The 14,052-nt window shown below is 39.2% G+C and overlaps 1 protein-coding gene across 1 annotated transcript in view; it reads left to right on the plus strand.

Moving 5' to 3' along the window:
* The window catches only part of ddb1 (damage-specific DNA binding protein 1), a 57,161-nt gene that overhangs the window by 13,365 nt on the left and 29,744 nt on the right, over positions 1–14,052 (plus strand). Inside the window, exons 8-13 of the mRNA XM_052029244.1 lie at positions 457–540; positions 1,475–1,591; positions 3,312–3,414; positions 4,168–4,243; positions 9,845–9,953; positions 11,152–11,330. Coding sequence (XP_051885204.1) covers positions 457–540; positions 1,475–1,591; positions 3,312–3,414; positions 4,168–4,243; positions 9,845–9,953; positions 11,152–11,330 — 668 coding nt within the window. The remainder of the gene's footprint in view (positions 1–456; positions 541–1,474; positions 1,592–3,311; positions 3,415–4,167; positions 4,244–9,844; positions 9,954–11,151; positions 11,331–14,052) is intronic.

Here is a 14,052-nt window from a genome sequence, read left to right on the forward strand (position 1 = left end):
ACAAGCTTAGATGGGCATCTTGGTCGGCATGGACCAATTGGGCTGAAGGGCCTATTTTCATTGCTGTATGACTCTGACACATGCGAGAACATCTCGTGGTCATGTCAGTTTACAAACCATATCTCTTGAGCAGACAGCCTCCTGCTGTGAGCTAGTAGCTGTGTTCTGTAGACAGTATTATTTGTTAATATAGCTGTCCTTTTAATTTCAAAACTGATTACTGCTTGTACTTTACATTTCAACAAGTTTTTTTTTTGAAGACTGGTTCTTGTTTGTATTAATGCCTATTGCCCCTCCTCCATAACCCCTGAAAAATGTCCTGTGTCTGACAATTCCCTAACAATTCAGAACCTTTCATCTTTCTGCTTCAGGTCTACGAATTTGTAATGAATAGTTCAGTCTATTGTATGATGTGAAGATTTTATTAACGTCCTAAATCCCACTTGTCTTTCACAGACATCAATTGCAGAATGTTTGACGTACTTGGATAATGGAGTCGTATTTGTTGGGTCTCGTCTTGGAGACTCACAGCTTGTAAAGGTGAGTGCTTTAATCATGTTGGCATACATAGCCTGCCTTAATTGCAAGTATTTTACACAAATGACACCTTCAATATATTTTGTTCCACTGAACCAGTTACTGTGGCATTCAGTAGCTTTCCTGTTGTAGTGAGTTTGTGGTCTAGAATCCAAGTTGAATTAAGAGACACTACTTTCATATCTCCCCACACCTGTTGCAAAAGTAACATTAAAGGAAGTCTGGTTGAGGCTGCTTCTTTCTACTGTCTTGGGATTGATATGAGGTGGGGAAGGGAAAAATTTCATAACAGGCAACATTATTATTCAGAGTAACCAATGTGTAGATCAATTTGTGAATCTATGTTAAATGGAATGTAATATTATACATACATGTAAGTACTACTTTGCAACACTCTATTCCATTGCTCAGTATTATTTTTATTTCTGTTCTCTTTCGAACCTCTGTGTTGGAAATATTGGCATCTATCCTCTATTGCTAGATGTGTATGGTACTGAATGATGACTGGCCATCTGATTTTCACTTTCCTTCTTGTGAATACTCTTCTGGTTTTTTTTTGGCATTTGCTCATTGGAGAGCTGACATTGGGATGTCATTGTGGGGAAAATGTTAGGATAGAATTATTACTATTGTAGAATGTTTCTCACTTGATTTCAGGAGCACAAGATGATTATGTGCATTTCCTTTAAGCGTTTGAGTGTATTTATGGAAAAAGCATAGTCTCAGGCCACGTGAGAAGCATCAGAAAATAAGACGTTTTTCTTGTTAGATTGTTCATTCTTTTGCTTCACTCTTTTATCTGTGGACTTCTTGAATACAACTACAGGTTAAGGTTAAGTTACCAAAGGTGCATGTAACGAGCATAGCTTTAAGATGACATGAAACATATTAACAAACAAAAACATTAATTTTTAAACCTGTTGTATTTTTGTTGTAGCTAAACGTGGATAGCAATGAGCAGGGGTCCTATGTTGCTGGCATGGAAACCTTTACCAACTTGGGTCCAATTGTGGACATGTGTGTGGTAGATCTGGAAAGACAAGGTCAGGGCCAGGTAAGGTGAAGGGTTTCTCCCTTCAATTCTTTACGATTACCCATGGGTCTGTAAATAAGTTTTATGATATGAAGGAAAGATGGCTGATCTTGCGTTGCTTATCATTTACACCTACTGGTGATCCTGTTTCAAACATTACTTGATGGCATTCAGAAGCAGTGTGCATTAATATCGAGAGCCTTTCATATGATTATGTCCATTAGTACAGTAATTTTGCAAACGAGGCTCAGGAAGTCCAACTCCATACCCTTGACGTTCAACAGCATTACCGTCACCAAGATCTTATCTTCAACATCCTGGTGGTTACCACTGACCAGAACTCAACTGCACCAGCAACATAAATACTGTGGTCACAATAGCATGTTGTGGGTTGAGTATTCTGCAGTGAGTGACATACTTTCGAACATCTGAAGCCTTTACAAGGCACAAGTCAGAATGAAACAGGATATCTTTTGTTTGCCTGGACGAGCATGGCTCCAACAGTATTCAAGAAGCTCGGGCGACTTGCTTGGCACCTCATTCAGCACCTTAAGTGTTCATTCCCTCCACTCCTAGAACACAGTAGCTGCTATGTATGTCATGTACAAAATACACTGCAGTTACTTACCTATGCTACTGCAAGCAGCACCTCCCCACCTGTGGCACCTACCATAAAGAAGGACAAGAGAAGCAGGTATACGGGCACACAACCATTTACAAGATTTCCTACAAGTTTCACACTATCTTCACATGGTTATATTTTGTCTCTCCTTGAGCCCAAATCCTGGAATTTCCTCCATTGTAGCATTATGTGAGTACCTTCAGCAAAGGAGCTAATGGTTGAAGAAGGTGGCTCATCACTGTGTTCTTGAGGGCAACCAGGGATGGACAAAACATGCTGATTGTGCCAGTGACTCTCATCCCAAAAAATAATTAAAAAAGGATAGGGATGGAATATTTGTTAATCAGCAATGCTAAAGATTATTCTTTTTATATGATTTAACTGTTTGGTTGGATTACTCTTGTTGGCCAAAGAGAGAGTAGCTTTTCTTTAGAGGAGGATATTGGGGTTCTTTTGATAAGCAAGAATTAATGATGATGGAATGCAACAAGTGTAGAGCTCAGTATTTTGCAATGGAATTTGATTCTGCAGTTAAAGATTGAGTGTGTCGTCATGAAATATCAGGGGACTAGATCTCAATTGGGAAAGGATAGTTCTTGGGCTGAGGAAGCAATAATAATTAACCATCTCTTCAGTTTGGGAGAGAGAGACTAAATTGGTGAGGAAATCTTGTTTTTAGTGTAGAAATTAAGAATAATTTGCTGCTTGCACAAAAATAAATTAGCTAACACTTAAGGCTTGTGCAAGTAATTATGTGGCTGGACATGGGATGAAGGTATGTTTTAGCTTGCTTGTAAAAGTCTTCTAGTCAAGTAACTTCTTGCACTCTTTGACTAGGCTCTGATAGAATGCTTGGCCACTTTGAGATCCAGGAATACAAATTGGATTGTACTGCCTTTTTTTTGCAAAAAGGCAAAACATTACCTAAAATATTTTTGTTTTAAAACTATTGCTGTTTCAGGATTTGTTCATTGATTAAGAGAGTGGAAAAAATGTAATCCAGTGAGAATGCACCTGAAGCAAGGTTTTCCTGCTGCCTTTTGGATCGCGCAGGTGCAGTGACACTGGGTTTTGCAGTTCTGAGTTTGTTACTGATTACATCTTTCTCTGTTAATGCAGCTGGTTACTTGTTCAGGAGCATTTAAGGAAGGGTCACTAAGAATAATCCGAAATGGAATTGGGATCCATGAACATGCTAGCATTGATCTTCCTGGTATTAAGGGTATGTAGTCCAAAAATTAAACAATCTCAGAATAAACGTTATACAGTTTTACTGAGGCTGGACACCCATTTTGGAAATAGTTTATCAATGCTACAATTTTCTCCAGGTGTTTGTAATCTTCAAAATTATTTTGAATCAGTTTTACTTGCTTTACTGCTGTTAGATGTGACAAAACAATGCCACAACATGGAGAATATTCACATTCAGCCGCTGGCAGGGATTTTGATTAACTCTGACCAACTGGTGGAAAGGCCCTAATGGAAATTAACTTTTTTGAGATTTGGTGATGAATAACCTCAAAGTTGCATAACTTAACCTTAGTTATAATTTGTATAACCAGTTGTAAAACTGTCACTAGTCTCATAAAGCAAATCTGTTAAAATGCCAGAAGACACTGGAACTGTGCAACAGGTAGAGTGAGTTACTTGAAAGAAGGGGAGAAGATTAGGGAAAAGGAAATCTATGCTTAGCATAATTTTGTACAATTGTTTTTTTTTTGATGATGATGGGATCACAACAGTTGCTGCATTATTGGAGGTTTTATCCTTCAGATCAGATACCTGGTCAGGTCTGCCTATAACATGTAAATAAATAAATAAATCGAGGTGTCCTCCCTCCCACCCATTTGTGGAATTTTGCTGTGTATTAATGGTGCTTGGTTTTCCTTGAATGTTTGTGAGGTGTTTTGAAATATGAATGAGATGTATAATGTAATTAATTGTCTGTTCCTGACCTGTTTTTGTCCCTTCTCAGGTCTGTGGCCATTGCGTTCTGATTCCACTCGTGATACAGATGATATGTTGGTACTCTCATTTGTTGGACAGACACGGTAAGAAGTTGCTTTATAATTATATATGTTTTATTTTCTTTGGACATTGATGCTGCTTTCATATTTTTAGAATTATCAAGTAATTACATTTCTGACAATAGTTAGTTGAAGAATCTTCATTTTCTGCCTGAGAAGGAATGAAGTATGCTGAATATTTCAGAGCCATATTAAGTTTGAACACTTTGCTATATTGTGGTTTCCATTCAATCAATTATAAATTATATTTATTGTATTTTCCAAGGCACTTGCACCTTTAGGTAGTACAATATTTTCTCAATCTGTTTGGTTCAAGTGATGTCTGGATTGAGATTAGTTTACTCTGCAGATATCATGAATTAAAGTTTAGTGGTGTCTTTTGGTCTGCCTGGTATAGAACTGCAGCACATAGTACGCATCCTTTCTGAGCCATTGGCAATGGATTTGGGGATTGATGTCCCCCAAGCATCTTCTCAGTGCAGACTGGTGTCAAACAATTCATTGCCCTAAGACTTCTCAGTCTTTCTTGCTGCAGTGCCTCACTTCACCTTCAGCACACTTCTTGCTGGAATGGAGCTTATCTACAGGACATGGAAAACTATTCAATCTATGTCAGCCCAACTCCAAAACTAAGAGCACACCAACCTTTGGTCACTCCGATGGAGTACGTGATCAGTGCTTGTGTGTTCGCACTTTTGAAGTGAGGTTCTGAGTTACTGTAGACTCATTCACTTCAATATATGAGAGAATGAGCCTTGCACAAAACAAAGAACTTGTACCCATCTGTCCCTTTTACACAACAACATGCACCTGATGGTGAGTGTTCACAAGAAGGCTTTGGAAGACATAATTCTCCTCCCATATCTTGGGGGTCCCTTTCAGTGAAGGTAGATATTGATGATGAAATTTATCCTTGCCTTCAGTGTGCCAGCGGAGCCTTAGGCTGTCTGAGAAAAAGTGCATTTGAAGATCAAGTATTCAAACTTGGCACAAATATCGTGGTCTGTTGGGTAGTATTGACTCCTACAGTCCTGTACACTTCTGAGATGAGGATTAAAAACAGCAGGCATCTCAAAGCAGTGGAGAGAGAGCTCTGCAAACTCCTCCAAATTCAATAACAGGGAAAATGAACCAATATCAGCATCCTCTGCCAGCCTATCATCTTCTGCATGGAGGCTTTAATTGGTCTTTGTCAGCTCTGATTGACAGTCCACTTTGTTTGCATGCCTGCCAATCAGAGCACTTAAAGCCTTCAGGCACTCTGCTCCAGGGACATTATGACACAAGATTAACAAATGGAAATAGCAACTCAAGGATGTCCTCAGAGCTTTGGAAAAAGTGTAGCTTCCTACCAACTCCTGGATATCCCTGGCTACTGTCATTCATTGAAAAAGGAGTATCCAGGATGGCACTGAAACCTTGTCAGCTAATTAGAAGCATAACCAAGCATTTAGCAGAAGGAGCAAGCCATCTCCCAAACTGTCCATCATCACCCATCAGCCACCTAAGCAAGTTGTGAGGAACCGCCTGAGAAGAAGAAATGATTAAACAGAAAAGTTCTAAGGATTTGATTACCACAGGTTATAGAATTTGTCACACACTCATTTGAAGAAGGGAAATTGACAGCATTGGAAACAAGCTCTAGAGTAACCTCATTTGCCTGTATTTGGCCCATATCCCTCTAAACCTTTCCTATCCATGTACCTGTCCAAATGTCTTTTAAAAGTTGTAATTGCACCTGTCTCTAGCAGTTCATCCCATATACCGACCATGAAAAATGGGCCCCTTGGATCCCCTTTAAATCTTTCCCCTCTCACCTTAAGCCTATGCCTTCTAGTTTTAGACCACCCCCCCCCCCCCCCCCCGGGAAAAAGACTGTGACTATCTACCCGATCTATGCCCCTCATAAGTTCATACAATTTTATAAGGTTACTCAGCCTCTTGCTCCAGGGAAAACAGTCCCAGCTTATCCGGTCTCTCCTTGCAACACAAGCCTTCCAGTCCGGGCAACATTCCTGTGAATCTTTTCTGCACCCACTCTTGCTTGATCACATCCTTCCTATATTGTGGTGACCAGAACTACACACAATACTCTTAAGTGTCACCCTATCAACAATTTGTACAACTATAACATGATGTCCCAACTCCTATACTCAGTGCTTTGGTTGATGAAGGCAAGTGTACCATATGCATTCTTCACCACTCTGTCTACACGTGTCACCATTTTACGGGAACTGCTATTTACTGTGCTTGTCCTTGCCTGGTTTAACTTCGAAAAATGCATCATTTAACACTTCTCTGAGTTAAATTCCATCAGCCATTCCCTTGACCACTTTCCCAGTTGATCTAGATCCTGTTGTAACCTTCTTCACTGTCCACTATATCACTAATTTTGGTGTCAACTGCAAACTTGCTCATACCATCTACATTCTCTTCCAAATCATTAATATATATGATGAATAAGAAAGGACACAGTACTGATGTCTGTGGCACACCACAGGTAACAGGTTTACAATCTGAAAAGCTACCCTTCACTACCACCTTCTGACCGCTAACAAGAAGCCAATTTTGTATGCATTTGGCCCTGGATCCCAGGTATTCTAACCTTCTGTACCAGGCTGCCATTGGGGACCTTGCCAAGGCCTTGCTGAAGTGCACGTAAGCAATGTCTACGGCCCTGGCCTCGTCATTTCTCTTGGTCACCACCTCAAAAATCTTGATCAATTCTGTGAGGCATGACCCCAAATGAACAAGGCCATGCTGACTATCCGTAATCAGTTTTCGCCTTTCCAAATGCAAATAGATCCTGTCCCTCAGAATCCCCTCCAGTAACTAATCCACCACTGATGTAATGCTCATCTGTAGTTCCCTGGAGCCCTTCATAGCTCAGATGACAATGAGGAGGTGTACAGGAGTGAGATAGATTGGCTGGTTGAGTGGTGTCGCAGCAACAACCTCACACTCAATGTCAGAAAGACCAAGGAATTGATTGTGGACTTCAGGAAGGGGAAGTTGGGAGAATACATGCCAGTTATCATTGAGGGATCAGTGGTGGGAAGGGTGAGCGGCTTCAAGTTCGTAGACATCAACATCTCAGGGGATCTGTCTTGGGCCCAATACTTAGATGCAATCACGAAGAAGGCATGCCAGCAGCTCTACTTCATTGGGAGTTTGAGGAGATTTCGTATGTCACCAAAGACTCTTACAAATTTCCACATATGTACAGTGGAGAGCATTCTGACTGGTTGTATCACCGCCTGGTATGGAAGCTCCAATGTGCAGGATTGAAGAGGGTTGTAGACTCAGCTAGCTCTATCATGGGCACAACCCTCCCCACCATCGAGGACATCTTCAAGAGGTGGTGCTTCAAGAAGGCAGCATCCATCATTAAGGACTCTCACCACCCGGGATATGCCCTCTTCACGTTACTACCATCGGGAAGGAGGTACAGGAGCCTGAAGACCCATACTCAACGTTTCAGGAACAGCTTCTTCCCCTCCACCATCAGATTTCTGAATGGTCCATGAACACAACCTCATTATTCCTCTTTTGCACTATTTATTTTTGTAACTTATAGTAATTTCTATGTCTTTATGTCTTGCACTGTACTGCTGCCACAAAACAACTTTCATGACATATGTCAGTGATAATAAACCTGATTCTGAATCTTAAATAAAGACACAATATTGGCCATCCTCCAGTCGGCCGGCACCTCACCTATGGCAAGGAAGATACAAAAATCTCTGCCAGGGCCTCAGCAATCTCCTCCCTTGCCCTGTACAATGTCCTAGAATTCACCAAGTGAGGCCCTCGGGATTTATCCACCTTTATGTGCTTCAGGACTGCCAGCACCACCACCTTCATAATGTCAATACGGTTCGGGATATCACAATCAGCCATTAGGTTGTAAGCAGACAAGGGTTATTAACAATAAATCTTGTTTATTGTAGGCAAAGACTACTTACCTAGAAACACCCAACTTGTGATCTAAGTTGATATAATGTTTAATAAAAGAATGGTAATTTTTATAAAAAATGAAATAGTGAGTTGAGATTAGTTACATAATGCTATATATTGATTACTTTAACTGAAGGAATTAGCATCTCCTTTCTGGCAGCCTCCCAAGAGTCCTCCTCAGGCTTTATTTTTCAGACCATCTAGTTTAAGATTGAGTTTCATTGTTTGTCTAGTTACTATCAGCCAAGTTGCCCTTTTTACATGGAAAACAAGACTGAAATTACAAATTAAATGAGACTGAAATTAAAATTCTTATAAATATCATGACCTAGCAGTTTACAAACTTGGGGATAGATATTAAAACTGATTACACCAAATGCAAAGTTTGATTGGTACCTGGAGGTAAACAAGACTGGAACAGATTATCCCATCTTCTCCTGCACCCCTTAGAATGGTTTCTTCTGAGCAATAATTTCTTGTGACAGTACAAATGAGATCAGAAACTAGATAATTGGAAGCACAGAGCTAGAAAGTGAGTAACTTAAATCATCTCTAGTAAAACATATTTTGTTTTCCTGGTAATATCTTGCATTCTTGTTAAGTTCCTGTGAAAAGTGATGATGCTTTATTTGGGGGGAGGGGGGGGAGTTGGGATGGACCATCTTGTACGCTTAGAATTACCTTCTTTACCCATAAATTGTTGAGCTAATTGGGATAGTAATACGCTGCAAGAGAACATAGGCTGACAGATTGCACGGACAGGTGGAATTTAATACAGGGGGATATGATGTGGTGCATTTTGGCAGAAACAACAAACTGAGAAAATGTAAGTTGAATGGCATAGCCTTAAAGGGAGTTCATGAGTGCAGGGGATTTATATACGTGCATAAATCTTTGAACTTGTTCGGGCATTTTGAAAAGACAGTTAGAAAAGCATACAAAACTTAAGCTTTTCTTAAGCAGTTTTTATAAAAAAAAGTCAAACCTTTACAAAACATTGGTTAGGGCATAAATAGAGTATTGCATCCAATTCCGGTTATCACAGGATAGGAAGCATGTGGAAGTCCTAAAAAGGATGCTGGAGAGACTTACTAGAAAGGTTTCAGAGGTGGTGACTTTCAGCCACAGGGTTTGACAAGAAAAGCTGGGGTTGCTGTTTTTGGAGCAAAGAAGGCTGCATGGTTTAATCGAGAGATATGTGATTTGTTTGATAAGACGGGGTGGGAGGGAATCTTCCTATTAGGATACAGGAGGACGTGGGCAAAAACAGCACTGGGAAGAAAAACTTCTGGAGTTATGCCGAAAACCTTTATTTTCCCCCACAGAGTACTCATGATCTAGAACATACTGCTTGTGGTGGAAAAAGGCAGTCAGGTGTCTCAAAGGGAAATTGGATTGGTAATCAAAGCAAAATAATTTGCATGACTACATGGATAGAGTGAGAAGAATGGGTCCCAATATATTGCTCTAAAGTGAGACAGTGTGAACTTGAGTGTTGAATGGTCTTCTGTGCCATAACAGTTCTAAAGTAATGGTGTTCCTGAACAGGAGACTCTATTTAAGTGAACTTCAGTTTACCCAGAAGTCCAGGGACAGTACAGTAGCTTAAAAGAAGTGGGATGAAATTTGCAAAGCATGTATTTTTACTAATTTGTTTTGTCATTGCAGTGTGCTGATGCTTAATGGGGAGGAGGTAGAGGAGACTGAAATGCCTGGCTTTGTTGACGACCAACAGACATTCTACTGTGGGAATGTGGCCCATCAGCAGCTCATTCAGGTGAGAGGGACTCCGAATATAATATAATACTTTTCAAGTGAAAACATGTTTACCTCAAGATCTTAAAATCTGGGCTCTGCTAAGTATTGGTATGTAGTTTGAGTTGCATCAAAGAAACCAGAGTATCATTGCAGAAGTTCTTATTTTTATTGGTACCTAGTAGACAAATACATTCCAACACTGAAATCAAATCTCATGACCTTGTAGAAGTCCCAATTTGTAATTCTGTAAAGGTCTTCTGAAACCGGAATATAATGCCCACTCCTTAACTCATATATTCCATATACCAATTTATTTGTTATCAGTCATATGGTACTAGGTTCATTAAACTATCGATATGTGGTGCTTTCTGTTTTTAACAAAAAGAAAACAACATGTATACTGAATCTCAAAAAAGCAGGACAAATCTATGCCCATAGTGGCTGCTACATTGCCTCTTTCCCAATGAGCAGCACAGTGTGAACGTGACCAATATTAACTGCTTTAATTTCCTCTTTCTCATCTGATTTTTCATTCTCTACTCTTTTTGTTATGTTAATTGTCTCTCCTATGCTGAAGAGATAAAATATTTTTGTCTCAGCCATTTCTGTGTTTCCCTTGTCTGTAAAGGACCTACATTTACTTTTCTGCTTTCTTTCTCTCTGCATACTCTTAGAAGTTCTTTCCAGTCCTCTTTTATATTTATTCTCTTTATCTTTATTAATTTATTTGGGTGATCCCTTGCCAGATTCCTAAAACCCTGTTAATGCTCAGGCTTACTCTTTTTGGGAATAGTAGATTAAATCTGAAATGTATAATAGTGTGGCAGCGTTTCCCATATAGATATCTTATAAGACATTAATGTCATCAGTGAAAATTAAGTATGTAATTATTGCAAGACTCCTAATTTAGTTGGTGTTGGAATCAGTAATTTATGATGTGTATAAATCTATCAGCTGACCTGCACTCTATGCCAGATGGTTCACCATTTGTTCATTGAAAGGTTAGGAAGTTAAAATCCCATGTTGTGCAAATATCATACAACTTGGGTTTTATTGTCTACGTTATTCTTTTGGCCTTCTTTAAAAATTGTTACTATAACAGGGTTAGCCTGCTTGAGAATGACTAGTCATCTTGCACTCCCCATGTATAATCCAAACGTCAGTTGTAACATATAATGTAATGTGCTCTAAGTGCTGATGACTCTTATACTCTGCAGATAACATCTGGTTCGGTGCGATTGGTCAGCCAAGAGCCTAAGTCTCTGGTTAGTGAGTGGAAGGAGCCAAATGGAAAGAATATCAGTGTTGCATCCTGTAATAACAGCCAGGTAGTAGTGGCAGTGGGTCGTGTATTGTATTACCTGGAAATTCATCCCAAGGAACTCAAACAAATCAGGTAATGAATCCTTTAGAGTCATGATCATTGACTTTTTCTATTTTCAGTCAAGTACTGTGAAATTTCTTTGCCATTTATTGCAGAAGCAATTTTGGTCCAAGCCCATGTTGAAGAATTTGCTGTTATTTGGGTGCATTTCATGATCTTGGTCTCCTATAATATTTTATTGAATGGAGTCATGGGAGGAAAGTGCAACAGCTAATTTTTACATAATCAGATTCCAAGAATAATGAGGAGACTAAATGACCACTAAATCTGATTTGGGTTTGATTGATGGAAAAATGTTTTACAGGCCTTTTGGAAACCCTTTCTCTTCAGATAATGCTGTTGGATCTCCTGACATTTGAAATAGTAAGCAGAGCCCTGATTTCGTTTTTCACCTGTTACTGCCATTTCCTCTGAATTATTTTGTCCACGAAACTCAAATCTGGCTCACCTGATGCTATGCTCCCTAAACTGCTGGCCCTCAGATGGGCTGATAATTGTTAATAGTTTTCTCATCAGAGGTACTTGGAATTTTTGGCACAGTTGACTCCTTCTACGGTGTCTCTTCACCATCATCTAGTTGGAAGGGATTGCACTCCCACTTTCCATTTATATACATCCATTTGTATCCAGAATTAACTTGCTATGGCATGGAAAGCAACTATTTGGCCTGTTAGACTCATGCCAGCACCCAGCAGAGTAATCCCTCCTTATTTTCCTCGATACTATTTTTTCCCATATGGCCATCAACTTCCCCTTTGATTCTTTTGCCACTTATCTGCACTACAGTAGCCAATTAATATACCAGCATGTTTTTGGGATATGGGAGAAAATATCCCATTGGAAACCACAGTTGCTAGTAAATTCTGTGGATTACGGCCTGTAAAGGCAGTTCCATCATTATTTTTGTTACTTGTGTTTCACAAGGTTCTGTCCTTGATTCCCTCCTATTTTCTATTTTGCATGCACTTCCTCTGCACTGACAATACCCAACAGTAGTTCACCTTGACCCTCTATTTTCTCTAAATTACTTGACTGACAATCCTATGACTAGAAATTTTCCCCAGATTATAGAGGTGTATAAAATCATGAGGGGCATAGATAGGGTGAATGCACGCAATCTTTTTCTCAGGGAAAGGGAATCAAAAACTAGAGGGCAGAGGTTTAAGGTGAGAGGGAATGATGTAAAAGGGACCTGAAGGGTAACTACTTCGTGCAGAGGGTAGTGCTGCCGGAGGAAGTAGATGAGGCAGTACAATAGCAACATTTAAAAGACATTTGGATAAGTACATGGATAGGAGGGGTTTAGAGGGATATGGGTAAATGCAGGCAAATAAGATTTGCTTGGTGAGCATCATGGTTGGCATGGACAAGTTGGGCTGGAAGGCCTGTTTCTGTGCTGTATGACTCAAGGTAGATGTTGTCCTTTGACCTTGTCACATACTCTGTTCCTCAGTGATCTAACCCACTGTATGGCAATTGTTTGAAACTGAACCAAACTGTTCACAACCTTAATATCGTGTTTCATGCTGAGATGATCTCACACATGCTGTTACTGAGGTGCTGCAAAGGTTCAACTTTTGTAATATTTCTGAAACCCTCAATATGCCTTTGTTAACTATTGGACTGGATTCCTGCCTGTCGATTTATCTTCTGGCTTAACTCGTCATTCAAAATGTTTGTTAAAAATGTTTAAATCCCAGTATCCTTAAGCTTGTAGATCTACTTCTGTTAAAGAATGCCTCAATTTTTAAAGTGCTTCCTTTTTATTTTATTACCTTATATATAAAAAAAACTTTGCATAGCCTTGCCTGATTCTTTAACTCTACAAGATCTCTGTACTCCAACAATTCTGGCCTCAACCTTCCTCATAATTGTATCATTCCTTCTTTGATAGCCAGGCCTTCAACTGCTGAAGGCTCCGAAATTCTTTCCTTGTGTTCCTCTATTACTTTTCCCCTTAAACCTATCACTTTGACCATGCTTTAGATTGTGTGTCCTAATATCTTAAGTTGCTTCATGTCAAATTTTATTGGAGTACTTTTAAGTTACTGCTGCATTGAATTGTTTGGTTTTGGTTTGCAGTGTGGTTTAATTTATCTCTGAAGAGAAAGAAGTGATCAAATTGTGATAAAGAAAACATTTTTTTTGATCATTTACTCTAAACATTAATTCCATCATTCTAAGATGAACTTAAATCCTCATCTCAAATGGAAAGAGAGCATCACAATTCCATCCCTATTCATCAAACACAATGCTCCTAATTTTTTTTTAAAAATTCAGATGAACAATCGCATAAACAATTCTAGTACCCACAATAATTTCTGAAATTAAAATGTAAAATAAAAATCAAGAAATACTAGGCAATTGTGATGGGAAATGGTTAACTTTTCTGTTTGATAACCTTTCATTAGAACTCAAAGTAGCTAGAAATACTAAATATGCAGTGCTAAATAAGAAAGAAGCTTGTAATCTCCTCAGCAGAGCGCGTGTGGATCAGCAGTTACAAATAACACTTTTTAAACCTGTGGTTGGGGACTTAACAATGTTTAAGAAAGTGTGAAGAAAGTAATACTATTACCCTTCCAAGATCAGTGTTAGTATATGAAGAAAATGTATGGTTTGCCTTGTGGTGTTTGAAAAAATGGATAAATTCTGACAGAAGAAAAATGAATACCCGATCTGGGGTGCTTTTAGTGGGAAATTTTGTTTGGGGGCGGGGGGAACAAATAATATT

This window comes from Pristis pectinata, chromosome 14 (assembly GCF_009764475.1).
Source record: "Pristis pectinata isolate sPriPec2 chromosome 14, sPriPec2.1.pri, whole genome shotgun sequence".
In the NCBI taxonomy this organism is placed as follows: domain Eukaryota; kingdom Metazoa; phylum Chordata; class Chondrichthyes; order Rhinopristiformes; family Pristidae; genus Pristis; species Pristis pectinata.